The 27,747-nt window shown below is 37.0% G+C and overlaps 4 protein-coding genes across 7 annotated transcripts; 2 read left to right on the top strand and 2 right to left on the bottom strand.

The window, feature by feature from the left end:
* Window positions 1-1,796: 1,796 nt before the first annotated feature.
* LOC113730913 (uncharacterized) lies at window positions 1,797-6,649 on the top strand. The gene is made up of 6 exons (XM_027255901.2): window positions 1,797-2,314; window positions 3,752-3,931; window positions 4,420-4,504; window positions 4,575-4,682; window positions 4,843-5,001; window positions 6,126-6,649. Exons 1-6 carry the CDS (start codon window positions 2,063-2,065, stop codon window positions 6,320-6,322), a joined length of 981 nt encoding a protein of 326 aa, XP_027111702.1. The 5' UTR covers window positions 1,797-2,062; the 3' UTR covers window positions 6,323-6,649.
* A 270-nt stretch (window positions 6,650-6,919) lies between these two features.
* LOC113730912 (beta-galactosidase 6) lies at window positions 6,920-19,638 on the bottom strand. The gene is made up of 19 exons (XM_027255900.2): window positions 19,068-19,638; window positions 18,881-18,976; window positions 18,463-18,575; window positions 18,079-18,145; window positions 17,851-17,943; window positions 16,757-16,900; window positions 15,600-15,688; window positions 15,371-15,476; window positions 15,186-15,273; window positions 14,233-14,351; window positions 13,592-13,756; window positions 11,389-11,588; window positions 10,888-10,994; window positions 10,272-10,381; window positions 9,533-9,640; window positions 8,687-8,797; window positions 8,200-8,411; window positions 7,678-8,005; window positions 6,920-7,319 (listed from the first exon to the last, which is right to left on the bottom strand). The coding sequence occupies exons 1-19, from the start codon at window positions 19,245-19,247 to the stop codon at window positions 7,209-7,211; spliced, it is 2,547 nt and encodes an 848-aa protein (XP_027111701.1). The 5' UTR covers window positions 19,248-19,638; the 3' UTR covers window positions 6,920-7,208.
* Window positions 19,639-20,193: 555 nt separating this feature from the next.
* Window positions 20,194-24,114, top strand: LOC113730915 (uncharacterized). Its single transcript, XM_027255906.2, has 4 exons — window positions 20,194-20,890; window positions 21,026-21,148; window positions 21,861-22,151; window positions 23,730-24,114. Exons 1-4 carry the CDS (start codon window positions 20,627-20,629, stop codon window positions 23,937-23,939), a joined length of 888 nt encoding a protein of 295 aa, XP_027111707.1. The 5' UTR covers window positions 20,194-20,626; the 3' UTR covers window positions 23,940-24,114.
* Window positions 24,009-27,271, bottom strand: LOC113730914 (uncharacterized). Of its 4 annotated transcripts, none has more exons than XM_072078899.1 (3): window positions 27,089-27,271; window positions 25,120-26,100; window positions 24,009-24,504 (listed from the first exon to the last, which is right to left on the bottom strand). In XM_072078899.1, the coding sequence occupies exon 2, from the start codon at window positions 26,035-26,037 to the stop codon at window positions 25,123-25,125; it is 915 nt and encodes a 304-aa protein (XP_071935000.1). In that variant the 5' UTR covers window positions 26,038-26,100; window positions 27,089-27,271; the 3' UTR covers window positions 24,009-24,504; window positions 25,120-25,122. The 4 variants fall into 4 exon arrangements, with proteins under 4 accessions (XP_071935000.1, XP_071934999.1, XP_071934998.1 ...); XM_072078898.1 differs by having other exon boundaries at window positions 25,120-26,118; window positions 27,089-27,270; XM_072078897.1 differs by having other exon boundaries at window positions 25,120-26,106; window positions 27,089-27,270.
* Between the last annotated feature and the right edge of the window lie 476 nt (window positions 27,272-27,747).

Below are 27,747 nucleotides of genomic sequence, written 5' to 3'. Positions count from 1 at the left end.
TTTCGAAATTAGAATTGGGAACAAAAGATTCAACAGATAAGTTTTATGTTTAAAACTTTAGGTTCATTTAAAAAAATGAAAAATCGTAGTTCCCTCTTCCCGAACTAGATATATATTACTTCTTCCGTCCCATTGAAAGTGTCATACTTTCCATTTTGGAATGTCTCAAAACATTTATCATGTTGGAAAAGTAAACGCACCTTTTAGTTTCTCTTTCCAATAGAACACTTCTTTCTAATTATATGCATGTTATCATTTAAATTTCAAATTTGAATTTGTGGAGGTAAAATTGAAAAGAAAAGTACAAACATCACAATCAAATTATTATTTTTAAAAAGTTGAATTCCCTAAATATGACTAAATAATTGGGACAAAAGGAGTATTTCTTTCTATTTTTTTTTTTAGAATTTGATGGATAGGGAACAAGAGTCAGTCCAAACTCCAAAGTTGGCCAGTCACTAAAGATGGTAATGGGGGCGCGGGCGGGGGGGGGAATTTTTTCCCCCGTTAGAAACAGGCCGGAGGTACTCCCCCGCCCTGCTACCCGTTTTAAAAAAATAAAGATATATATATATGTACATAATTATATATATAATATTTAATTTAATTAGTTATAAATTTATAATAATGATGTTATTAGTTATATGTATCATTTAATGTATATTAGTATATGTAATATAATTGATATTATCAATTATACTACTAATTATACATGTCTATTAATAAAAATTATTAATTATTTATATTAAATTTATTAATACATTTATATTAAATTCCTAACTACACTTAATACAATAACACTTTTTTCTAAAAAAAACACAATAATAATTTAGTGATTGTATTTGTATCAAAAGTGAAAATTTGATTATTTTAATTATATTTGTTTTATCATATTAGATTGTATTCAAATAACTTTTATTTAATTATTTTTATGAGTTTCAATTGTGAAGTTACAATGAATAATAATTTGGTGATGTGATATTTTAGTATTTGATTATTTGGTAAAATTATAATGAATTATATAACAAAATTTTTTTAATTCCACGGAGGAAACGGGGCAGGACTGGGAAGCCGGGGTGCGGGCAGAGGAAATTAATAGGCAACGGGACGGGGAGTGGGTAGGGATGGCAACGGGGCGGGGTTGGGACGGGGGACCCCTCCCCCGCCCCCCGCCCCGTTGCCTTTTAGTTCCCCCCGTCCCCCGTTTCCTGCTCCGCCCGCCCCGCCCCGCTTCCCCCGAGGGGGCACCCGCGGGGTTAATAAAATTTTATTATATAGTTTTATTATAATTAAATTTTAATAAATAATCAAGTACTAAAATATCAACACATCACCAAATTATTATTCATTGTAATTTTACAATCGAAACTCATAAAAACAATCAAACAGAAGTTATTTGAATACAATCCAATATGATAAAATAAATATAACTAAAATAGTCAAGTTTTCACTTTTAGTACAAATGCAATCACTAATTCTTTATTGTGTTTGTGCTTTTTTTTGAGAAAAAAGTGTTATTCTATTAAGTGTAATTAGAAATTTAGTATAAATGTATTAATAAATTTAGTATAACTAATTAATAAATTCTATTAGTAGACATGCATAATTATTCATATAATTGATAATATCAATTATATTACATAAACTAATATACATTATATAATACATCTAACTAATAATATCATTATCATAAGTTTATAACTAATTAACTTACATATTATATATATATATATTTTTTGTTTTACGGGTGGCGGGGCGGGGGTATACTCCCCCACCCCCACCCCCACCCCGTTTCTAAACGGGGGGAAATAATTCTCCCCCGCCCCCGCCCCACCCCCACCCCGAGAGCCCGGGCACCCGCCCCATTGCCATCCCTGGGAGTGGGGGAGGGGTACCAGTCACACACACAGACAGAGTCGTGTAAACTTCTCTAGTATGCTACATGCATCCACGTCAAGAGACAGAAAAAACAATTCAGCACCTAACAATTATCTTGTCAAAACAAACACCGCTTCTGGACTCACACACTGAGAAGAACACCTAAGAAAACAATTCAGCAACGATGAAGGCTGTGGTGATCACAAGCCCCGGTGGCCCAGAAGTGTTGCAATTGAAAGAAGTAGAAGACCCACAAATCAAAGATGACGAGGTCTTGATTAAAGTTGCAGCTACTGCTCTCAACAGAGCAGACACCCTTCAACGCCAGGGCAAATACCCTCCCCCTCAGGGTGATAGTGAGTACCCTGGTCTTGAATGCTCTGGCACCATTGAAGCTGTTGGCAAGGATGTTACTAGGTGGAAAATTGGTGATCAGGTCAGGGGCAAATCTTCAACAATATTTTCAAATTAATTGGACTAGGAATGGATTATGGTTGGTGAAGCATTTCCTGTGATGTTTTATGAATAATTAAGTGGGTTGGTTTCCATTTCTTGAAATTTGATTGTTTTAAGAATAAAAATTGGAACTTTAATCTCTAGAGAGGATTTTACTGGATTATACTTTTAATAGTGCAGGCTGTGTAGCTTGTATAATTTTCTGTGACTGCAGACTATTGAGAGAATGAATTTCATTCAATGAAAGGAATCGAATAAAGTTGCTAAAGCATTTCTTTGATAATTAGACTACATACTAATTAACTGGGTTGTTTTATTTTTCTTGAGGTTTTATGGTCTTCAGGGTAAAGATTGGAACTTTATTAGTTTCTGGAGAGGACTTTCCTGAATTATGTACATTGCACTGGGCTGTACGTTTTGGCTGGCTTGAAACTACTTTAAATCTCCTGGTTTCCTTATGCGGTCATGAAGCCTAAAATTTTGTGACTGCAAAAGAACGATGCTAGTAGTTCAGTTGTGTATATGTTCTCATTGAGATCAAATATTTGACTGTCCTGATTGCATCGGGCGATTGGGAAAAATGAAGTGAGTTTTAAGATTACTTTTGGAAGAGAGCTTGCTGGTACATGTTATTAAGGAAGTATTGAATGAGTTAGTGAGTGATTTAGGACAAGGGCTTCCAGCCATTTTCAGTAGTTTGATGACATAATAACAGAATAAGTTGACATAGATTAAGATGATTTGGACATGTGGCAAATTTACTGGATAGCTTACTGGAAGAGTTATGTTTATGATAATCAATCAGAAAAAGGAGGATTTGAGAGACAAACTTAGTATAGAATGAGGATATCAAATAAGATGTGATCAAATGTAATTCCATCTAATTATTTAGTGTCAGAGAGTGTAGTATAAAAAAGCATTTTACATAGCCAAACATGAATGGGCTAATAGGCTTGTACAGTTGCACTTGTTAGATTTTCAAGTTAAACTTCATGAACTCTGGAGAAAAAAGCCAGGTTTTTTTCATACTATTGCCTCAGACGAGAAATTTTCATGAATCTTTTGTTATTACGCCAGTTCCTGTTTTGCTGGCCTTTTAAGTTATAAATTTCTAAATTCCCTACCTAGCTTGAACAGATGTTACCACAAATACCTAGATTTACTCTCTGCACTTCCTGGCCCACTCTCCCTCTCTTGTCTATAAGTATCTCTCTTTCTCTTCCACTCTTGTCTCTGTCTATCTCTCTTTCCTCTCCCCTTTTCCTCCTACTCACACACTGTTACGTGTGATGGGTAACAGGAGGTTTTCCAAATTAAGAATTAGATAGGAGGATGTCCTATATGTTACTGGAATTTAATTCTTCTGGTGGTAATACGTGTGCAAGTACATTGACAAAAATGTGTTGGATTTATGCAGGTATGTGCTCTTGTTAGTGGAGGGGGGTATGCAGAGAAAGTAGCTGTGCCTGCAGGACAAGTTCTTCCTGTTCCATCTGGTGTTTCTTTGCAAGATGCAGCTAGTTTTCCTGAGGTAGCTTGCACTGTTTGGTCAACCATCTTCATGATGAGCCGACTTTCTGCAGGGGAGACTCTTCTGGTGATTCATAAACTGAAGCTTCTTGATTAGTATTTTTTTCCAATTTCCTTTTAAAAACAGGTTCTTTTGTGTCTTTTGGGGATATAATCTGATGTATTGTCACTTATTTCGCAATGCCATGTCAGTGTCAAGGAACTTATGGTATTTTTGCGAGATTGTATACGATGATATTTAGAACACAGAAGATTAGTCATATTGGAAATACTTTGTCCTTTGGACACCTAACTTTACTTCTTTGATCATAACAGTAGGGTCTGGGGTGAGGAGTTATGGTCATCTCCAAGTTCTTGTAATCTTTAAAGTTGGACTCAACTTCAAAGAATTTGTTAGGTTATAGGATGAAATCATATCAAGGTGGTGGATTGGAGGGGAAAATATTTCTGTTTAAGGGAATTTCCACATTTCTGGATAAGCTTCGTTTGATTGAAATTTAAATCCTTCATGAGATGTGATGCAACAAGCCAGTTAAATTATATATTTCTTTCCAGGTGCATGGAGGTTCTAGTGGAATTGGTACATTTGCCATCCAAATTGCCAAATATTATGGAGTGACCAAAGTATTTGTCACAGCAGGTTGACTAGCTAGTCTTATCAGTGGATGTTTCATATGGATCTTCAGTTAACTGTTTTTTTTGTCCATTAGGAAGTGATGAAAAACTAGCTGCTTGCAAGGATCTCGGGGCAGATGTTTGTATCAATTACAAGACTCAGGATTTTGTAGCCCGTGTGAAGGAAGAAACAGGAGGAAAAGGTTTGAATATGAATATCTACTGTTCATGTTGACTTTTTCTTTTGCAGTTGCTTTTTTAATATCATTATCATTATCCACATGGAGGTATAAATACTTCTACCCTATCATCTCTTTTTGCATTCCTCTGGAGGAAAAACTGATTCTATGTGCTATGAGATAGGTGTTGATGTTATACTAGACAACCTTGGTGGGTCGTACTTCCAGCGGAATTTGGACAGCCTGAATCTTGGTGGGAGGCTTTTTATTATTGGCTTTATGGGTGGGACGGTAACTGAAGTGAATCTTTCAGGTATGCTTGCAAGACGTCTCACAGTGCAAGGTATGTTGAGCCTCCCCGTCGGATACATAGTTTTAGAGCCTGCATGATTTTTCATTTTTCATTTTCTTTTTTATTAACTTTTTTGTTTTGAAAAACATTTTTGGTTTTGCCCTAATGGTTTAGGGCATGTCTTTGAATTGCAAGTATGAATGGAAGCATTTTGAGGAAATAAAAATGCAGAGATACATATTTATTTATTCTGACCAGTGTGATTGCAACAAAAGTTACTTTAGTTGCTACCAACTCCACCCAATGGACCTAGGGAACACACCCCCCTGAAAATGTGCCTTGAAGCTTTTCATGCTTTCAAATCGCAGCATCTCATGGAGCTGGCATTGCATTTCCATTTACTCTTTCAGAATTTCTGGATTTTGTTCATTCATATGAGAAGATTGCATATAAATTGGACTTAGGAAAAGTGGCAGTTAAACTTTAAATAAAACTTAAAATTGTGGCTGACATGGAAACGCCACAGGAATGGTGGGGCATAGGGTAGTGACTGGCATCCAAAAGATTCAAAGAATGAAACCTGATAATCTTCCATATCTGGCCAACTCTCAACTCCCTGTCAGAGCTTTTCTGCTGACAATTGTAAACTTCCTGCAAGCCATTCTTTGCCTGAATTCTGTTCCTGGTCATCTCGGTGCATCACTATCTAGTTTCATTGACAGTTGGGTGAATGATGCATTGATATGCTGCTACGGCTATTTGTATGCGTGCATAAGTTAAGGCGAGGAGGGGCATTGATATGTTGCTAAAGCTATACATGTGCGTGCATGAAGTTCGGGGAGGGAAAGGGGGTAAAGGGAGGATGTAGCTGTTGGTGTATGTTCCATCAATATGTGCTATGGTTGTATATATGCATGCGTGAAGTTCAGATGTGGTGGGAGAGTGAGAGCGTGCAAGCTGCCCTGTGGCTGTTGAATGTATATATATTTGTCCATCAAGTTAAATATGAACTTTGCTGAGGAGATTCCCTTGTATTTTCTGAATCAAAATTGATGACTGAAATCTTTTATCTTCTGCTGGTGACTCATTGCAAGACATGGATTAAACTTTTAAAGTACGTCTCCTTGTATGGTAGAGTTCTCTACGACACTAACTCCATAAATATTCTGTTGCAGCTGCTGGATTGCGCAATAGAAGCAAGGAAAACAAAGCTTTAATCATCAGTGAAGTGGAGAAGAGTGTTTGGCCAGCAATCGCTGCGGGCAAGGTGAAACCAGTAGTTTACAAGTATTTACCATTAGGTCAAGCTTCAGGAGGTCACAAGCTAATGGAAAGCAGCAAGCACATTGGAAAGATACTCCTTGTTGTATAATCTGTGCTTCTTTACATGCGGATTATCTCGTATATTAGCAGTGCATAATGGAAAAATGCTGTGTGTGTTTGCATGACAAACCGTTTGTTATAGATAGTTAACTTTTTACTTCTGAATGACTATACCCACGGAACAGCATGGGTTCAACATCATCATAGAAGCATATGTACTTGTAGGAACTGCCATTGCCTTTCCCATTCATTAAACTTAAGCCTCAACGAGCTTAACCCTGAATAAGGGTTGCCGAGGAAAGCTACATAGGATAGGACCTCAAGGATATGAATTTTTTTTTTTGTATTAAATAAAGTGCTCTGCATCTTTTTATCATTTCACTAAATCAGTGCTATTAAGTTTTCAAGTCTAAAAAATGTGCCTTTTTTCAAAGCATAGGCATTTCCTGCTCCATCTGTAATTCATTGTATAAACTAAATAAATGTAAAAGTTGCTGCATTTTTGGCCTCAATGCTTGCTAGGTGGAGAACTTCTACATGTTAATGAGTCAAAACGCAGTGACCCCAATTTCTCATTTATGGAGATTCATTCCTCTGGCTATGTCTGGACTTCACTGTTCTAGGTCTAGGCAAGACATGGATGTAGTAAAGTTCAAATTATGGTGGTGTTCCCTTTAGACGCGTTGTTGAAGTGCTTGCTTAGGAGCGAATTCTAAGTTCAGGACTCTAAAAAGATTTGAAGTAGCTCAAATGCAATTATGTATAACCGAAATTGCAGGGACCATTTTCCGGCAGGGTAATATGGACATGAGCCGGAATGGTTTCCTCACAGTTTTTGCTTTTGACAAGCTCAAGAAATAGCGAAATGGTGACTTGTAAGACAAACGTCCGTTCTGAGTCGAGTCTAGTAATCATGAGAAGGATTGATTTGTGTCTCAAACACTGCAAACAGCTTGAACTGCTACCCTTTTCAGCACCCCAGGACATGGGTCTCTGAGGTTAGCTGCAAAGAGAGGAACTGAACATTGCTGTTTGCCCACGCAAGCCTGCAGTGTCAATATTGAAGCATGTCAAAAACAATCTTAACAGACAACATTGAAGCAAATTAATGGAGATTCTCCCAGATGAAACAAGTTCGAAGTAAAGAACAATCAGTATTCGAAAGCTTCGCGGGGTATCACAATGGCAAAAGATGCAGAGTAAGAATATCACATGATAATCACCAACACTTGCGTATTTTCACTTAGAAGGGCATGATAATTGTGCTGCATTCGCGAAGGACAAGATCGGCTCTTTGTAAGGACTAAACACAATGGTTTTAAATTGCCAAGCTGCTGAATAACTTGAAGGCTGTTATCATTGGTAAAAACCCTGGCAAATATGGGAAACAGAAAATTTTCTCACCTGTTGATAGATGGAAGTCACATTGGCATGACAACTCCCTTGCATGTATGCTCCACAATCTCCTTCTGGAGTTCCAAAGCTGGCAAAGCGAATTGAAGCTATGTGCCAACCTTGGTCGCAGGTCAGCCGAACTTGAGGGACTTCAGATGAAAATCCTACTTTTGGGATCCAAGTATCAGAAGGTGGAAGGTCAGCCTCTGACAAACTTGCACAGATTTCTTGCCCAGTCCGTGCGACCAAAGAAATTTTTGAAGGGTCACCTCCTATCTCTTCGTGGAGAACGAGTATATTCTCGCCTGCATGTAACCAATGGCGTGGTATATGGTACCTAACATAATTTATGTGTTACATAATTTGTCCTGAAATTTGTCCCTTTATACAGAATCAAATGAAGAACAGAAAAGATGTTGGCGTTCAGTTTTAAACAGTGCCAACTGCTGGAATGTTCATAGATTAGTGGATAAAATTTGACAGAACATGAGTGAATCAATTTCAGAGGCCATATGTGTGATTCCAACTTACAATGTTTGAGTAGGTTGACCACATTTCTTCAAGCATTTCCACGCATTATAGCTTCCCCTGTAGTCACAATTGTCGGTGCAGCCAGTTGATGGAGAGTGATAGGCAGGCCAGTATCGCCCTATACTCCGACCATTTACCCATGCTTGACCCTTCCCCATGCTGGAGAGATCAACGGATACTGGACCTTTTCCATCAGGAGCAAGAAAGGTGGCCTGAGAGAAATAGAAGCAAACTAAGCATGCTGCAGAGGTACCTAGCATATTTTACCCCCTGTCCACTATTTGGGAAAAACTTCATTTTACCAACTACCATGCCAGAATATTCATTCAATTTCACCTAATTATACTAAGCTGGAAAACAGGAATGATTTCTCGTGCCAGCTGATGTTTCTGCTATATCTACTCTCAGATTACAGCTATGCACACATTAAAGTTTGCTATCTCTTTTTCAACTCAATAGACTAGAAAACGTCATCCACATGACTTACCTTGTACCATATTAGGCTCTGATTGGTCGGTAAAGCATTTCCCTTTTTCCATAGTGAACTATTTTGAAGATTTACTTTATATAATCCAAGGGATTCTCCTTCGAGTCCCACCTGAAAATAGCATGCCAAGTCCATAATTGATCAAATTTGCTTCATTAAACCCAAGATAAGCTCTCTCTTTTTCACGGTTTCCATGAACAACTTAGTAAATTCTGGCAAGGGAATATGGAATGACAGAGTCACAGAAATTTTGGCAGTCGTTTCTTCGAGTCCAAACGCAATGTTGGATACTGAAGTTGCCAGTACAGAGAGTATTTACTGAGTTAATAAAGCTCCAATTCTCAAAGTCTACTATTACATTTGTGAGAGTGTTTCATTCAACATTCATCCAATGCCACTCAGTCGAAGTTTTAATCATTCACAAGCATTACTTCTAGTACCATTTCATATGATTTTGATCTGCTATACAGAGGCATGACTGCCCTTGCCTTTCCCATTCTGGCATGCTACTTTTGACGAACAGAACCTGTTTCTTGATGCTCCATTTTATTTATTTTGGTAACTTTTAACTGAACTAGAATCTAAAGTTGTAAATGCACCAAAAACCTAAGATGGTTTGCCCATATATATTATCCATTAATAGGATTGGACATTATATATTGCAGTGGGAAATCATACAGAGTGCTCATGGTTTTTCTGGTTAACAAGTAAATGAAATAAAGTTACATGATCAATATATTTACAGAAGTTAATCATATTATCTATCTGAGTGCAACAATATCAATACAAACATTGAATAAGAACATTGGATGCTGAAACATATTGCGTGAGAGCAGAGGTAAGAACCTGATAGTTCCATCTTTTTGAAGAAAGATTTTCCTTAGCATTCTTCAAACCACTGAGAACAACAGAATTAACTCCTGCACCTTGAATGTCAAACCATGGTCCATAGTTCTGGTGATTTGTTTTAGTGTCAGAGAATTGCTTGACGATATAAAAGCACAAGACAGAAAGTGCCAGACTTTATGTAACATTCTGAACTTGTTGGTTAATGCAGGCTACCATCAATCATGCAATGAAAGAAGACAAAAATCCATGCCATGGACCTCAGACAGCTTTTTGTGAGTCAATTTTAACATGCAAAGCACCAGATTTGCCTCTACTTTCCACATGGTTTACAAGGAAAAAGGGGAACAACTTTACAATGAATGGAGAAAGAAAACTAGCATCCCAAAATCAAATCACTACACAAGAGGTACCATTCTTGTCATTTTGTATCAACATTAAAAATCCTCTTCCAGATGAAGTTTAGGAAGACAAATGGTGCGGCCAACAACTTTTCAAGGTGATGTTTCTTATCAAGAAAACATGCATCATAAGTTAATTCTTTGGACATAAAAGAATCTAGCAACCCAGAAGTTGACAATGCAGCACATGTACACATTAAATTTGTTCCTCTTACCTGCAAAATCATGTTTACATCAAAATTCTACTGTTTGTCAAAAAGAAAAGCAGCCAAGGATACAATGCAATCTTTAATTTCATAACTAAACAGAAAAAGAAAAACAAAAGAAAAATTGCATACCTGCAAACCAACAATCATGCTCAATACATCCAACGTGTTGTTTCCAGGGTTGAGACTAATTTTCTTTTTAAGCACAAAGCTGGCATCATCATGATTACCATAACCAAATCCTACAAGAAAAGACCACAAAAAAAAAAAAAAACTGTTTGCAGATACACATACATTCACAGATATGCACTTTCTAACCAACATTTGGATGCCATACCTACAGTAGAAATCTGTATGATGATCCTGAACTAAACTAGGACATATTTGATGTAACGTCAGTAAAAATTACCAACTACAAATGTCACATGTATGCATTTAATTAGTCAACATGTATGCTACCAATTAGTCATACCATATTTGAAAAGGAGTGATTTTATTGGAAGATGATGCAAGGCTCAACATGTCAGAACTAATGTTTCATGGGTATTTAAAAAGTAAATTGCTACGATAGACAGTCTTCTGATCTACAAGTAATATTAGCACTTAGAATTGCAAACTTGCTCTGGTCATCTTAATCAAAGATATATACCAGCGTCAATGTTGGAAGACAAGTATATAATGTAACTTTCAGAACAACCGAGTACTGCAAAATTTTTGAAGTCAAGAAATCTGAGCAATGCGTGGTTACCTACTGGCCTCTTGTTCACGAAAACGAGTGCTGCATGCCCCAAACTTGCAATACTCAAGACTACTACATTCTTGTGATCTCGTTCAATTTTCTCATCCACATTTACACTGATGACAACAAGAGAAAAAGGTATTAGACAAATGTCTCGTAAGACGCAGAAAGAAATTGTGAAAAAATTAGTAAGCCTGCATCCCAATTGTAATGAAATTAGGAGTACAAGCAGTTGCTTCTGGAAGTTAAACTCAGTGAAACTTGATAATTCGCTTTGGGTTTCGAAAGGAAAACTCAATTCAAAACAAAAACTACCCAGAAGAAACTTTGAAAGATTTGACATTCTAACAAACAAACTATAGCCATCAATACCTGATCTAGTTCTACGATGACCCAGAAACTCATGTTTGCGTTTATGACACTAATGTCTCCCACAAAGACACAACAAGATGGGGCAGGACGGGGGAGGGTGAAGTTCTGTAATATCAAGATACCTGGTGTACTAGTTACCTTGTTGTGTACCATAGAAAATCACTCGCATCTTTTGTTGTATTTATCTGCTCTAGTAAACCTGATGCTGTAAATGAGTTGCTGCCCCAAATGCCCACTCTCTCTTTATACCAATCCCATGCTGATGACGCCAAAGAAGACTTCCTTGTAATCGTAATACGTACAAATGAAACATCATCAAGGGTCTTTTGGGACACAACCTTGGCCATCACCCACAAAAAAATATATAGTGTGTTTAATCAAGATGGTCATGAAACAGGGCAACACTAGCATTGAAACATAAAACAAATTTACCAAAATGAAATTGAAATCCACAGAGAAAAATTCTTAGGGAAACAAGTTAATTGCATGTTCCATGTGATACGAGTCATAGATCTTCTCATAACAAGCATAATGCTAAACATAATTAAAGCAACTGAAATGTGAAGGTTCATGTTACACAGCACTAGGACTGAAACTCGTGTTGAATAAAACATATGAGAAACTGAGGAACAGCAATTGGGCTGTCAATGAAGAAACTTTCATATGTCAACGACATTTATATATGCCCCCACGCGCGCGTGTATATATATATATATATATATATTACCTACCTCTTTGGTGATTGTGTGCACCAAAATATTTTAACAGGCTATTGTCCTGTCAACTTTCAGTTAAAAACTTAATACATACAAAGAAAAAGTAAAAAGTAAAATTTGAAAGCTTCAAATGAATTCACAAGTAACAGATTTTGGCAATAAAGGCTATGGTCATAATGTAAATGTGCAGTTTAATTAGTGTAGTTCCTTCCGGGTGTGCTTCCAGTCTTGAACTCATGTATATGATATTGACTGTGAAATCAGTAGTCTTTTTTCGAAGTTTTTACTTTATCTTTGGCATTAAATGCTTTTATCTAAATCAGTAGAACCATAGACTCTTTACAGGTTAAGTGCAATGCTGTATAAAGCACATCAAAACCAACTAGAGAACTCTGTTTGCTTGGCAGACTAGTCAGCAGTAATTGTTAACAAGAAATTCCAAAATCGAAAAAGAAGCTCCATTCATTCACAAGCATGCCGTCATCGTAGCTAAACAGATTTTCTCTCTTTGGCAGAGTGGACGAGAAGAAGATACAGCACTAGGACAATCTCCATTCAAAATAAGTAAATCTTGAAAGAGTCGCAAAAATTTCTAAACTTAAGCAGGGCTGTGATGTTGGGGAAATCAGGTAATTTCCCACTCAAAAATTCAACTAGTGATTTAAACCGATTCAGTAATTCCCAAGAAAGATCGTTAAAACAATCTCCTTAGACAGAATTACAATTCCAAGTAAATTCCCAGGAAAGGCTAGAGGGAATCAGATCCGTGTATATATAAATAGTACGTACACACGAATAAGAAAAATACACCCAGAAGAACCATATAAAACACTACAAATATATTGAATACTATACTACAATTGAAAAGAAACTATTAAATAAATGCGGAATAAATAAAAGAGATAAGAAAAGAATGCACCCGAAAATTGATAACGGAGTTCGGCCAATTTTGCTTAATCTCCGAACACCGCCTAAACGACCCGCTCTTAATAATTTTGGAAGAAGAAAGAATTACAAATAATTCTTTGGTGTCTCTTTAGTGTATCTAATTGGGAAGGCTTGAAAGTTAATTTGCCTTACACCTACAACTAATCCTAGCCTTGCACCTACAACTAATCCCACCGATGTGAGATTAGAAATTATGCCAAAAAAGTCAACAAATCTCCACCTTTTGACATAATTTCTAATCCCACATCGATGAGAATAGTTGTAGGTGCAAGGCTTGAAAGTTATAAATTAACTCTCAAGCCTTCCCAATTAGATACACCAATGAGATACCAAAGAATTATTTGTTATTCTTTCTTCTCCCAAAATTATTAAGAGCGAGTCGTTTAGGCGGTGTCCGGAAATTAGGTAAAATTGACCGAACTCCGTTATCAATTTTCGGGTGCGTTCTCAATAATTTTGGAAGAAGAAAGAATTACAAATAATTCTTTGGTATCTCTTTGGTGTATCTATTGGGAAGGCTTGAGAGTTAATTTATAACTCTCAAGCCTTGCACCTACAACTAATCCCACCGATGTGGGATTAGATATTAGGCCAAAAAAGTCAACATGTGATTTAAAACTTGGCCTTTCGCTGTGTCTATCCTGCGTATAACTTAACGCAAGTGTTTCACAAGTTACCTTTGCTGTGTTGAAAACAACATTTTTGCAGTCTGGAAGAATGCTCACAGACCAAGCAGGAAGGAAATATGTATTCCCCTTGAATGTGACGTTGGCATCTCCTTTGCTGTCATAGTTAGCAAGAAAGGCTGCACAATCGTTTGAAGTTTTATAGTACACGTGTGCCTGATCAAACAAATTAATCCTGTCAAGATGATGGAATTAAAAAGAGCACATTCAGCAACATTTTTCTTTGGTTTTACGTTTTATTCCTATATCAGGTGTAAAATTCTGTAATTCAACATCATAAGCAAGTTACAGGACCAAGTACATATGAGGCAAAATCAGTTAGCTGGTAACCTAATCACTCAGAACATTTTGGGGGGGGGGGGGGTGGGCAGAATATCCTGAAACATAAGCAGGTTAATTCATCATGACATCCATTATAAATTCCAAAAGCAATACAAAATCTTCAGCAACCAAATTCTTCTACCTTCCAAAATGTATCCTGGGTAAAGGATACTTGAAAGGAAACATTGTATATCCTCACCAAAGTTTATAACTATTCAATAATCAGTTATGCCTTTCAAAACATTATTCCAAACTTGGCAATTTCAGTTTCTCACTATAATCGGTCATGAGGGAGTTGGAGCATTGCATACCTCAAGGTTCATACCAAGTGATACTCTAGATGGATCTGCTTCAACCAAATAGTCTTCACAATGCTTAATTGCAATGTGCAAGTCACGCAGGTGTCCCCATTTTGGCTGTCTAATAAAACCTGCATCATATATCATCTCATAATCTGACCAGTAACTGAAACTCCTTGGATGAGGATTTCTATCAATTCAATTCTTCTTTCAACCACATTGTTATAAAGCAGAAAAAAGAAATTCAATGTCTGTCCATATCTTGGCAGGCAACTTGAACATGAAAACTATAGCAAATACGAAGAGTCGGGATGCTAAATTGTAAGAGAGAGAAGAATAAAGCAAATAGAGAGATGACAGCACACTTCACTTTTTCTTCTTTTCTTTTTTTTGTGAAAAAAATCTAGCCAAAACTGAACGATAATGTAATGGGAGCCGGCAGCTCCCAGTCGACTTGGCGTTTTGAGTAACTTCTAGAAATAACTGAGTCAAAGCTAAAAAGATGGATGTATGATCACATTGCAGACAGAACAAAGATTCACCATAATATGCCAGATGATGTGTATACCCAGGCAGCAATTCAAAGAAGTTTTCTATATCAGATCAGCCAGGGGCTTTGTTAGAGTGGCGGTTACAGATCACACCCCGCCCCTACATTTCTATAGATGAATCAAAGAAGAAATTCATTGGATAAAAAGACAGGGAGTAGAGATGACAAAACTTCTCCATTTCAAGTTAGTTTTCCTGTTCTGTGTATTCTGGTGGTAGCTTCTAATGTGGGCAATTCATTAAGTTCGATCTGTTACATTGTCATGCACTCCATCTAGTTTTTACAGGAATGACTTTAAACAAGATACCGTGCAAGATAGCGAACAATGAAGGTCACCATTAATAATATTGCGTGCATACTGTTTCACATCCCTTCATAAGACCAATTGCAACTAACAACATTTAAGAAAGTTTACCATATTCATCCAGTGGAGCATCATAATCATAGCTTGTTGCAATCAAAGGACCTCCTGCAGTTCGCCCAAAGTTGGTGCCACCGAAGTACTGAAAAAGAAATTAAGTTGAAGTCCTGTATAATCGAAGTTCAAAGCACCAGATTATTTTGCAGCTGTACTAACAAATTTACATACATATCACCTACCATGTAATAGTTTTGAAAAGTTCCACCTTTCTCGAAAAAGCGTGCTACTGCAAAAGCAATGTCCTCAACAGGTCGATAAGGGATGGGATAACCAAATGCAAGAAACCTGCAAGCCAGACAAGGTTCTCAGAAATTCCAACCTAAGTAATGAACTGGAAAATAAGTCAAAATAATCTACAACTATGCCAGTAAATAATTCATTGAGGGCATGAAGGGCTCGTGATCCAACCATCCAGGGTAATTTTCTGTCCACATTGCTGGCTTGGAAGGGGAATTTGGGGTGAATCCATCACAATAAAAGCCATTGCATGTGTTTATCTGCATTATTAAAGTTTAGTACATCAGGAAAGTTTTATAGGATCTTCAAAACTCATGCACAACATGTAATAAAGATATCAAATATGATGCTTAGCCACAATATTGGGCCTTTAAATCAGCAGATAGCACGTACCTTTGAGAAATTCAAGAAATACCAAAATACTTTTGTTAAGCACATAAAATTAAGACAGTAGGGGAGTGACTAATCAGAGTTTCTATCACCTAAGCCAATGAAGAAGCAGTTCAGTGTATGTTTTTACAACATCCTCCTCCATGTCCACAGTCATTCTAATTCAGAAACAGCAAAACAATAATCAATGAATCTTGCATCTCTGGTCTGTTAAGGTCTTATTCTCATCATTTACCAACCACTCTTGAATTCAAAATTCTGCAGAGAGAGGAGAGCAACTAATGCTAGAAGACCATGGTACAAGAGAAACTGCGAGTCCAGTGAGGGGGGCACACTGAATAAATTTTCAATATTCCTATGCATATAAACCTTAGGACCTAACTGCAGGACTTGACATGTTAGGGGGCTCCATGGCCTACATGTAGAGCTCTCTCTGACTCCTTTAGGACTTCTCAAGAGTTCTGTTAATTAGTTGCCAAATCTTCTTTTCCTTAAAATAACTAACTGCCAAATTCTATAACTGTTATATGGGATCAAACCTACCAGCTGTAAGTATATTAACTACAAAGTTAAGACCGTACCCTTCCAACTACATTATGATTTCCTTATATTTTCTTCCTTGTGTAATTGACTTCATGCTTAATGACTTCACTTTCTAGTAGGCTTTGATGAAATTCCGCCCATCTAGTATATTCCTCGAATGCACCAACATTCCCCTCAATCCCGATAAGCAAGAAGATAAATATGATTTGCACCAGCCTGAACCCTCAAAAACTTTAACTTTTTCCAAGTAACCAAGTTTTGATGTCTGATGCATAATAAAAACTCATCCCCATCTGCATGATCTTTGGTTTATTTAGCTTGCAGTAAACAAGTATATTATTACATGGTGCAGGAAAAATTCTTGGTAAAGAAATATTGAAAGCTAGTATGCATACAATTGGATCGGGTGCATCTTTCTGAGCACACATCACCCACGGGACTGTAGTATTTAGACTAACAGCTGTTTCAGCAGCCCATTTGACATATAACTTTCCACCAACTCCATAGGCATCCTCAACATTCCCGTATTCATTCTCTACCTGTTATAGAGTAAAAAAGGTTGAAGGAAAAATGAGTAGCCAAGCCAAGAAAAGCCAATAAAAAGTAAAAACAAAAACTAAAAAAGAAATTAGATTCATAGAACTTATTCTCAAGCACTGAAACAGGTGTTACTGATGAATCATGATGTTGGTCATTTCTTGCATAAAAATTAGGCTAGAAGCAGGTCACTGAAATGGACACTTCGAAAGAGAAGTTGGGTTATTTTAAGATTGAAAACATACTGCACTTTTACTCTGACAGATCACATGGTATGGTGCTTTCGGTCTCTATATGCCTCTCCAGCTGAGTTTCCAATTAAAGAACAAGTACTAACTTTGAACTAGTAAAACATTAAGCAGGAAGCACCAAGATATACCGGAGATCAAGGCCTAAGTTCATTGCCATGCAAACTTTCACAGACTAAAGTCACTTCTCCCAACCCCAACACAAGGGTCACTTTTCTTTTTCAACTTTAGGGCTCCAAACTTTCTTCGGGAACCCAAAAAAAGATTTATTTTAAAGTGATTAAGTTGCTATCAACAGGATATCTTGTTGCTCAGATAGATTATGGAACTTTCAAAAGATCAGTCTGATTCGTTTTCCAGCCTGCATGTTTGGGTCGTGACACCAAAATATAGATAAGTTTTGAACTAATTAAAATTCCAATATTCTTCTGACAATGTCTTTATCATCACATTCCTAGGATACATGATCTTGTTACAGAGAGAAGGGATCAAGAAAACTTCGCACATGCTGTGTCCACAATATAGTAAATATTGTCTTCACGACCAACTAATCATTCACACAATCGATCAACAATCCAAAAGGCTACATAAAAGGATTACTGACTCGAGCCAATCAATCAAACCAGTAAGAAAAGAAACCATATTTTCAAAAGCCAATGCACACAATTCACTTCTAGAGTCTATGACAAAGGCAAGATAACCACCTGTGCAAGAATGATTGGACCGCCTTGAGATGCAAATAGATTCTCATCCTTCATTAAGTTGACTACTTTTTTCAGGAAACGCTTCATTTCCCTCTGCATGGATTACAGAAAATTGGCCCAATTAAATTGGTCTAATCCTTTTCTTGGGTTTTGTCCGCAAGTAAATTGAGAAACTAACTAGGCAGTTAAACAATTGAAAGATCTTTAGAAAGTCTATGTGCCCATTACCTTGAAAAGTTCATTCGAAGTTCGAAATTTAATTCCAGGAATAAAATGTAACCAAACAGGGAATCCCCTGTCCATGTCAAAAACAGAAGTCAAGAAGAGCATGGACACCTTCACACTGAAAACTTACTGCATACAAAGAAATGAAATTCATTTCACAGCTTCAAACAACATGTCAGAGATTAATTAGCCTTGATCAGTTCGACATACCAGAATAAATATTACACTGGTCAATTAAGAACATAAACATCATAACGTAATGAGTTATTTCGAGTACTACCTACAGGCTAAAAAAGCCGAAAAGAAAATTGTTGCAAACAAAATTTGCAAGTATAAATAATGGACAAATTGTTGCAGAATCAAAAGGAGATTGCATAAGAATCAAACCCGTAATTCCATTCAGCACATGCGTAGGGGCCAATTCTTAAATGGACATAAAGGCCAGCTTCGTGCACCGTCTTCACGAACCTTACAAGATCAAATCTGCCCTCAAAGTAATACTACAAATGTCCGAGACAAAATCACAAGTGAGACCGAGATAATACTCATTACAACAACAGATATCAAACCACGAAGTCAAACAGAAGGCACAAACACAAAACAGAACTTAACATAACAACCAGAGTTCGGCATTATCACAGATTAATGATACAAACAGTTGAGATAATGTCCTCCTCTCATCATATTCTACTCATTTCGACATACTAAACCAAGCAGTCATGTTTCTTATCAACTATAATCACATCAAATAAGTAAAGAAGAGTAATATATTCAGTATTGAAGCGAGAGATGATTTACTTAATACCTGCCCTCGAACAGGTTCATGATAATTCCAGAAAACGTAACTCTCGATCACATCCAATCCTCCTTCCTTCGCCTTGCTAATAATGCCTGGCCACATCTGGAGTTCTCCAGTAAAAGTAGCATTGCCTCAAAATCAGCCAAAAACAACAATTGCATGTAATTACCAGTTAACTTCAGTTCCAACTCACATCAGGTGTAGCTCGTGGATAATGTATGGAGCCTGACTGCAAAATCCTCCTCTTTCCATCAATAACCAATGCCTTATGATCATAAGTTACAGTTGTTGAAACCCCTCTTTCCCAATAACAGCCTTCAACGACCAAGATTACCAAGAGGGTAATTATGGTTCTCATGTTCATTCTTCCCATCAGCACCTCAGTGCAACTAACAGTCAATGAACTCAAACCTCGTATAAATAATGCTTTTATTTTATATGATTATACATAAAACAACACTAGTATCAATGCACAATAATTCTCTTTTGCGGAAATCTAGTTCTGCACATTTGTTCGGTTCAAAAAAGAGGAATATTTATTCTGCAGCCCACTTTTCAAGCCCCCACCTTTGCCTCCTTCCTTGACATATTTAAGAAGGACCATACCTTTGGCAGTATTTGGGATGATTCGATCATGAAGTTACATCTGGTTAGGCAGTCCACATTATCCATGTTCTTGACAATGAACGATGGTTCCAAGAGATTGATATGTTATAATGATATTGTCTTCCCCTTTTGGTCGCTCCTGCCTTGAATACATTGGCTTTTGTTTTGTTTTATTTGGTGGAGCCATGGAGGTGTATGAGAGACTGTAATTGCTACCTTACAAACTATGCAACGACAAGACTTCAAGGCCATGGGCATCCAATGCTCAAATTTCAATCTTGAACACAAAATCTTGAAAGATTAATAAATTCTTGGCAAAATCTGGACAGATTAATACGCTGGCTTGGGCTTTATTCAACTCCACATAGATGTACCGGGATCCTTCATTCCATAGTCCAATGGATCATGAGGCTTGTGGATATGGGCTTTTCAATTAGTTTAACATGATACTAATATTTTTGTTCATAATTTGACCTATAGTGTAGACCATCCAAAAATTCTGTACAATCAGATAGCAAAAAAGTTCGAAGTCAATTTTTCTCATAATTAAACAAACTGGATTTAAATGTATTATCAAACGTTTTTTCTAAAGCTCTAGAAATATGAGGTATTGAGTTCAATTTTCCCTTCTCGCTCCCAGTCATATAAATCTACCCCTTTCCCTACGTAAAAAAATTTTAAAAAGAATATAAACAGATTTATAGGTAAACAAATAAATTTTTTTAACAAAAAAAAAAGAGGAGGACCGAGGCACAAAAGATTTCAAAGCTTAATAGTGAAACTTCTCTCTTAATAGGTTTCTTCCTCTTGATCGAATCTGTAACAGTGTAATCTGCGTTAGCAGTTTTCTCAGTAAACAGCTACTTTTCGCGCAATCAAGAGACTCACGCGCCAGTCACTCCATAAACTCCCGACTTTTCAGCTACGTTGCTTTCAGCAATTGAATAACGGATTCATCGCAATACCTTATCCGACTCTTCCATTTCTCTACCCCTTACTAAAAAGGCTGATCAGCTGATTAGTACATCAAAGATTCTGATACTTCTTTACCGTTTCTTGGTGGACACTTGGGCTTTTGTTGATTGAACACTGGTGTTTCTTTCTTGGTTTTAGCTAGCTAGCTGCTGAAGTTACTTTATTGAAAAAATGGACATAACAAAGATGGATCGAGGCCAGATTACTACTGTGGGATCTGGGTTCTGCGTATTGCTGACTGTCCATTATACTGTACAGCTCTTATCACAGCACCTGTTTTACTGGAAAAATCCGAAGGAACAAAAGGCCATAATCATTATTATACTCATGGCTCCTGTTTATGCTGTCGATTCATTTGTGGGGCTGTTGGATTTTCAAGGTAGCAAGGCATTTTTCATGTTCTTGGGCTCCATTAAGGAGTGCTATGAAGCTTTAGTAAGTCCATATTCTTGATTTTGGGGTGTTCAATTTTGAGCCTCTTTCAGTTATTTGGGGCTTGACTTTTGCTTATTGAAGTTGAAATTAGTGCTGATAATAGTTAATTTTGCCCTGTCTTGTGTTGAATTTTAGGTGATTGCAAAGTTTTTGGCTTTGATGTATAGCTATTTGAATATATCCATTAGCAAGAATATAGTGCCGGATGAAATTAAAGGGAGGGAAATTCACCATTCTTTTCCTATGACTCTTTTCCAGGTGAGACTTACTACTGCTTTTTATTAACCGTGTTTCAGTGTAACTTTGTACAAGACTTGCTGCAAGAAGATATAAAAGTAAAAATGTAAGGCTTTTATTGAAAGAGTTAATTACATAGAAGTAGCGTTTAAATTGTATAGGAACAGGAGTACAATTTTCCTATATTAGAATTTTGGTGGACAACGTTTGGTTTTGTTAGCGGAGTCTTTCTCTTCTTGCTAAAGGTATGTCAAAACAGATGATCTTGACAAAATGTGATAGGGGATATTTGAGTTATGCAATGTCCCATTTGCATCAGTTCTAATTTATTTTATTTCTTCACATTTTAAATCTGAAACAAAATTAAACAAAGTCTTATAAGAGTCTTGTATTACGTCTAGTAACACCATTTCGGTAAATCCAGCCATCTTGCAACTTATCATGAACTATACCATAACAAAATGCCCTGTATTCATTGGAAATTTATTTTATATGCACAAGTCTGTTAAACATTTTCCGATTCGTTACAAGTTTGTGTGTGCGTGTGTGTGTGTGTTTATATCTCTCTGTGTGTGTGTTTGTACTGGAATGAAGTGCAAACATGATTTAACAAGGATTCTGCTCAGTTTTTGAAGATCATAGCATGTAGGATTTCTTTGTTCATATTGTGTTTAGATGAGTGGTAAATGTGTTACACATGTTGTTTGTACTGAATATTGATTGTGCATTTCAGCCTCGCACTACTCGATTGAACCATCAAACATTGAAGCTTCTCAAGTACTGGACATGGCAGTTTGTCATCATTCGCCCTGTATGCTCCCTCTTAATGATAACACTACAGCTTCTTGGCATTTATCCCAGATGGGTCAGTTGGACATTCTCCATCATTCTCAACATGTCATTCTTTTTAGCGATGTATTCGCTACTTGCCTTCTACCATGTCTTTGCTAAAGAATTGAAACCACACAAGCCACTTGCAAAGTTCATTTGCATCAAGGGGATTGTTTTCTTCAGCTTTTGGCAGGTTTGCATTTCTGTTTTACCTTCTCAAATTGCTGAATCTTTATCTGCATTTGTAATGAGCAGAAATTATCTTATAACTGTGTATGCCTATAGTTTTAGGACAATGATCACCTGCAGTTAAACACAATGTTGTGTATCTTGTAACGTGCCACACTTTTGTGTTCTCTGTTGTGTCTGTGCTTGATAAGAAACATTACTCTAAGCAGAAGAGAGAGCCCATATGTAAGCATAATACAAGCAGACTATATTCATGGATGAGATGTGAGCATCCCTATATCGCTATGTTCTGATATGAGCAACGTATGTGCAGGTGTCTGACCCCCTGGAGTTAAATCAATTTGATGAATCTTTTAATACATGCCAGGATTTCAACTGTCTATCTGTTTATGTGCTTGTGAGAAATGTATTGTTACCAGAAAAGAGAGAATCCAATAATTATGATAGACGTAAACCATCTCAATAACTGCATGATACAGTTGTATCATTAAATTATTCCGGCTTAGTGCACAATAGTTATACTGGTGGTAATTGCTAGTGTTTCTCAAGGCAATTGCTTGGTTTCAACTATCACTTTGTCTTGTACCCACGATGTATCATCTGTGCCCCAAAAAGAAAGTCAGTCCAGATGTATCAATAGCCAAATTTTACCCGCTGATCAGCCAAATTTATGAAGACCCAGAGAAAAAATCTTCTCCCCTCCCCCCCCCCCTCCCTCCCTCTCTCTCTCTCAGGGAGGGGGTGGGGTTGGGAAGGTTTTGGCTCTAGAAAGACCGAGCATTTTCAATGCTAAAACTACACAAGGTTCTTATGCATATAGGCCTGACAGCTGGGGCATTTGGTCTTCTAATAATTCTGGGATTAACTATCAGCATTATGCTTTAAAGGGAAGCCATCAAAGGTCAAAAAATTAAAGATATGAACTACCAGAAATGTATTGGCCAAATCCAATCCTTTTGTGAGATGTTGTTGTGCTCTATGCTAGAAACATAAAGCAGAAGGTGAAGGTAATTGCTTCTTGGTTATAGTAATGAAGCTGAGCATCTTTAGATTGTCTAACAGTTGCTCTTATACTGTATTTTTATTTTCTAAAGCCTTACTATATAGCAGGAAAGGCTCGTCTTTGTCAACGTTTATAAGCCACAATGCCTATATTAAGAGTACAGACATATTATTTTGCTGCTATTCTTGTTGCCACGTGTACATACTTTGCATGCATTGTGCAGCATTCAACTTCTTTTGTTTACCTCCCAGATCATATTGAAGCTAGTCTGATGCTGTTGCAGATAATTTTGCTTGTTCAATACTAATTTATTAACTGCTTCTTTACCAAAATTTTTGTTGTCTCTGTGTTTTTTCTTGCAATCAGAATGAGTTTATGCATATATAGTCAATTAAATAACATGCCCTGCTAATCTCCAATGATGTCCATCTAAAAGTAGAATTAAGCATGACTTGTTGACAGCACAAGAGAGTAAAAAAAAAGGCTTCTTAAAACCATGTTTCCCTCTTTTTACTATTTTTCCTTGATGCTTGATGGGATTACTGTTGGTTACTAAAGCTAGTATTTCAACATATTTAGGGCATGGTGCTTGATATCCTAGCTGCAGCGGGCATCATTAGATCTCAGCATTTCTGGTTAGATGTGGAACACGTTGAGGAAGCTATTCAGAATCTATTGATCTGTGTGGAGATGGTTGCCTTCTCTGTTATTCAGCAGTATGCATACCATGTTGCTCCTTATACTGGAGATGTGGAAGCTCTTTTGAAATCACAAAAGAAGTACGAGTGATGGGCTGTGGATCCAAGAATTTGTGAGAGAGCATCTTGAGGAAGTGGTCTTTTATGTAATAGTGGAATGTAGCAGCAAAAGTGGCATTGAGTGCAGGATCCATTTATGTATGCGAATCTTTTTTATGTTCGATTATGTACAAGGGCACCATAATTGAGAAAAAAATTCCAACGAACCTAAGATTTTAGAAACATAAAAGACATAGCACAAAAGGATATAGCTTTTGCTGATGCTGCTGCAGAACATAAACACTTCTGTATCTATACGTAGCATTACTGGTAGACCATGATAAATTGCAAGTCATACAAAAGAGTGCAAGATATCCTGGTAGTAGTTCAATGTCCTCCAAGTTAGCCAGAACTTTCTCTAGCGACAGCCACATCAACACGTAAACCTATCTGACTGGAAAGCAGGTTTCTTGCAGTATGCACCAGTAAAAATATGTCGGTCACAACAGAAATTACAAAGAAGCTTCAGATCGATTTCTAGACATCCAAGTCTCTTTTACTCCACTTCGTTGGATTGATATTGTGGAACAAGTAGGCACTAGACCAGCCACTAATACCTGTCACAGGGAAAAGTAAAAGAAAAACTCGAGCTAAATCACGAGGAGTCACAATAAAATGGGAAGGCAGAAACATTAATGTTGAAACCAGTCAGCAAAACGAATTGCCTTTCAACAGCATAGGGTTTCACAACCAGAAAATTTATTGGCTTATTTCTGTTTATGATGCTACTGTATCGTACTAAAAAAGGCTGATCTAAGAGAAGTGAGAAACATCCAACTTGTAAAGCTTCAGCATCTATTGCCTACAGGTGCAAAAGGCATAGAATTTAGATCGGACCCATCCCTGAAATTTTGGGGGGGCAATCATTAGGCTGAAGATGGCAGAAAGTACTTTTGGCTTGTGAATGGTTTATTGACATTTCAGTTCATTTTACTGCATTGAAAGAGACTCAACGCTATCAAAACATGCTTGCATTGCAAGTACAGCAAATGTGCTGCATGAAGTTGATCAATTACATTTTCTCAATACGTGCAAGGAGAAAACATATAAGAGCCCTTTTGACAAAAAAAAAAAATTACATTTTCTCAATACGTGCAAGGAGAAAACATATAAGAGCCCTTTTTGAATACAAATTTTACCCTGTATAATTAATAGTAAACAACTACAATTACCTGTTAGTTATATTTCTTGGAACCTTCATAAGTGAAGAGGTTTACCGCATTTCCATAACTAATTTCAGCAAGTTCTTCCCTAGTCATATCAAGCAAAGATGCTACATAAGACAGTACATGGTGAATGTTAGCAGGATGATTAAGGTTTTCTGTCTCCAAAGTTGATTTGTTGGTTTCCTTTAGAGATGCATTCTCAAACAAGGGACTGTCCTTGGTAGTTGAATCTTCATCAGGACTTCCAATCACAAGAAGAGAATCTGAATTGTTTGATTTTGGAAGAGCATCGGGTGCATCTGTCTCCAACAAAATTCTATCACGAGGAACAGACTTCAACATTTTCCTTGCCTTGGTTTCCTTCATGGACATAAGAAACCCCGAAAAGGAAAAGTACGCACCAAGCTTAGCAAATTCAGGAACCATTTCGGCAGAACCCAAGAAAGAATGCAAAAGCACACCAGCAGGGAATGGTCCTTCAGATTTCAGTATATCAAGTAAATCACCAAAAGCTCGCACACAGTGGATAGATGCTGGTCTTTTCAACTCTTTAGCAAGCTGAAGTTGCTGTCGGAAAACTTCAACCTGGTCTGTAAAATCAATCTGCTTCCCACGTGAACCTTTGTCCAAACCTATCTCTCCAACTGAAGCTGCAGGATTAGCCTCAAAGAATTCCTTCAAAGTGTTCAGCCAATTGGGAGTTCTGTCAGCAACAAACCATGGATGGATCCCAAAATTTGGAATCACCGAAGGATGCCTATCACTCATCTCCTTAACCAAATGCCAGTCACTCTCACTGACTCCATTGACAGCAAAATGAGCAACCCCATTATCAAGCGCTTTCCTGATTATCTGTGGGGCCATATTGAACACCCTCGGATCTTGTAGGTGACAATGAGCATCAAACAGCTTCATCATGGCCATGGAACTATTACAGGCATTGCTTGTCGGCTGCTATTTACCTAGTCACCCTTTAAAGAGTTTATTCTGCTCCTGAATCAAACACTATCCAGTAAGTCAGAGCTTGCAATAGGTAACCTTAACTTCTAGAAGAGATACTCGGGCAGAATACACTAAGGAGCACAATAAAACAGAAAGGCCAGAGAAAGAGCAAGAAGTCGTGGCAACACAAGTCCCTGGTGATTTAATTAGAGACAACATAAAAAGTTGCAACCAAGGGAATTGCTATCAGAAAGGTTGGTCTATCGAGTTAATACAACCCCATGTTCTAATATTTACCGAACGCCCAAAAAAATCAAACTGGAAAAGGCAAAAGGCAAAGAAAAGGCATTGGCATAACAACTTATCGAAATGGGAGAAGACATGCACCTGGTCAATGCCCTGCAAAACACCACTATTTGAAGCCAGAATACTCCACATCAAGAACAAAAAAGCAAACTCAAAGTACATAAGTAACACCCAGCCATTATGATAGATCACAGGATATCAAGAACCAACTAGTGAACAAATTCCGTTTGATACTTGCTGTCATTTCCCTACTGCACATTGTGAATCCAAAACTAAAGCAAGATATACATGTTGGGGAAACTGGGATGCCCATCACCAAACAACACACATAAAACTGCTTTCTAGTGATCAAAATGCCTGCGAGGACTGCATCAGGACCATCATTTGGGTTCTATATATAGTCTAGCAAGAGATATAACTTGCTATATTGCAATACCCTCCCTCCCTCGACTTCTTATCTTATGCTATTCCATCATTTTTCCTGGTTCTGTTAGCTTCAAAGTTGTACTTTGCAATGAAAAATTCAGATAAAAGAAGGGATTTCCAAATCAGTTTCTGAAACCCAATAATCCACAGACCATATGTTTAAATCCAAATACTCCGTCTTTGAACTATCAATCACCATTATTTGAATAAACTCAAAAAAAAAAAACCTAGGTGGCCCAGGTACCAATTAATTCTGCAAAATTGCACAAGAAAGAAATACAAAGGGCATAAAAATGTTCACCTTGTTCTCTTTATTTTGATGGATAAAACGTCGGTTGGCAGCTGGCTCTTCGGGTTGTGACTTGTGAGGCTTCCAAGGTACGGAGAAAGACTGGAGCCTGTACGACGTCGTTGAAAGATAAGACTGCGGAAGAAATAGGAATGATAATGGGATGGGTGAAGTCTCTGTGGCTAACGAGACAAATTGCACTTCAAGTCTTCAACTTGTCATTAATCAGCAATAATACATTTTTATTCAAAAATAATTCTATTCGAGGTCTTATTGTTTCCATTTGGCCTCTTTTTTTGTTTATGTCTAATTCAAGCAGAGCAATATTTTATTTTGAGAAATACTAGATGAAGCATTTCTGGATTTGCTCCAAAAATTTTTGCAAAATATTTAAAATAAAAAATCTTTATCATCCTATTTTAAATACTCATGAACACCACCACATATTAATACTAATATCTTATTAAAACACATACTGACAATGTATACATACATTATCACCCGTTTGATTCATAACATACGTGTAAAAATTGAATTTTAAATTTTAAATTTATATAATTGTTATTTATCCAATCAATATGTGTGCCAAACTTCTCCAAAATAATACACCATATCCAAGCATTTCACAAAGAAGAAGAAAGGCAAGAAGGAGCTTTTTTTTTATTATTATT

This window comes from Coffea arabica, chromosome 2e, assembly GCF_036785885.1.
Source record: "Coffea arabica cultivar ET-39 chromosome 2e, Coffea Arabica ET-39 HiFi, whole genome shotgun sequence".
NCBI lineage: Eukaryota > Viridiplantae > Streptophyta > Magnoliopsida > Gentianales > Rubiaceae > Coffea > Coffea arabica.
This window is presented reverse-complemented; position numbering and strand designations above follow the sequence as displayed.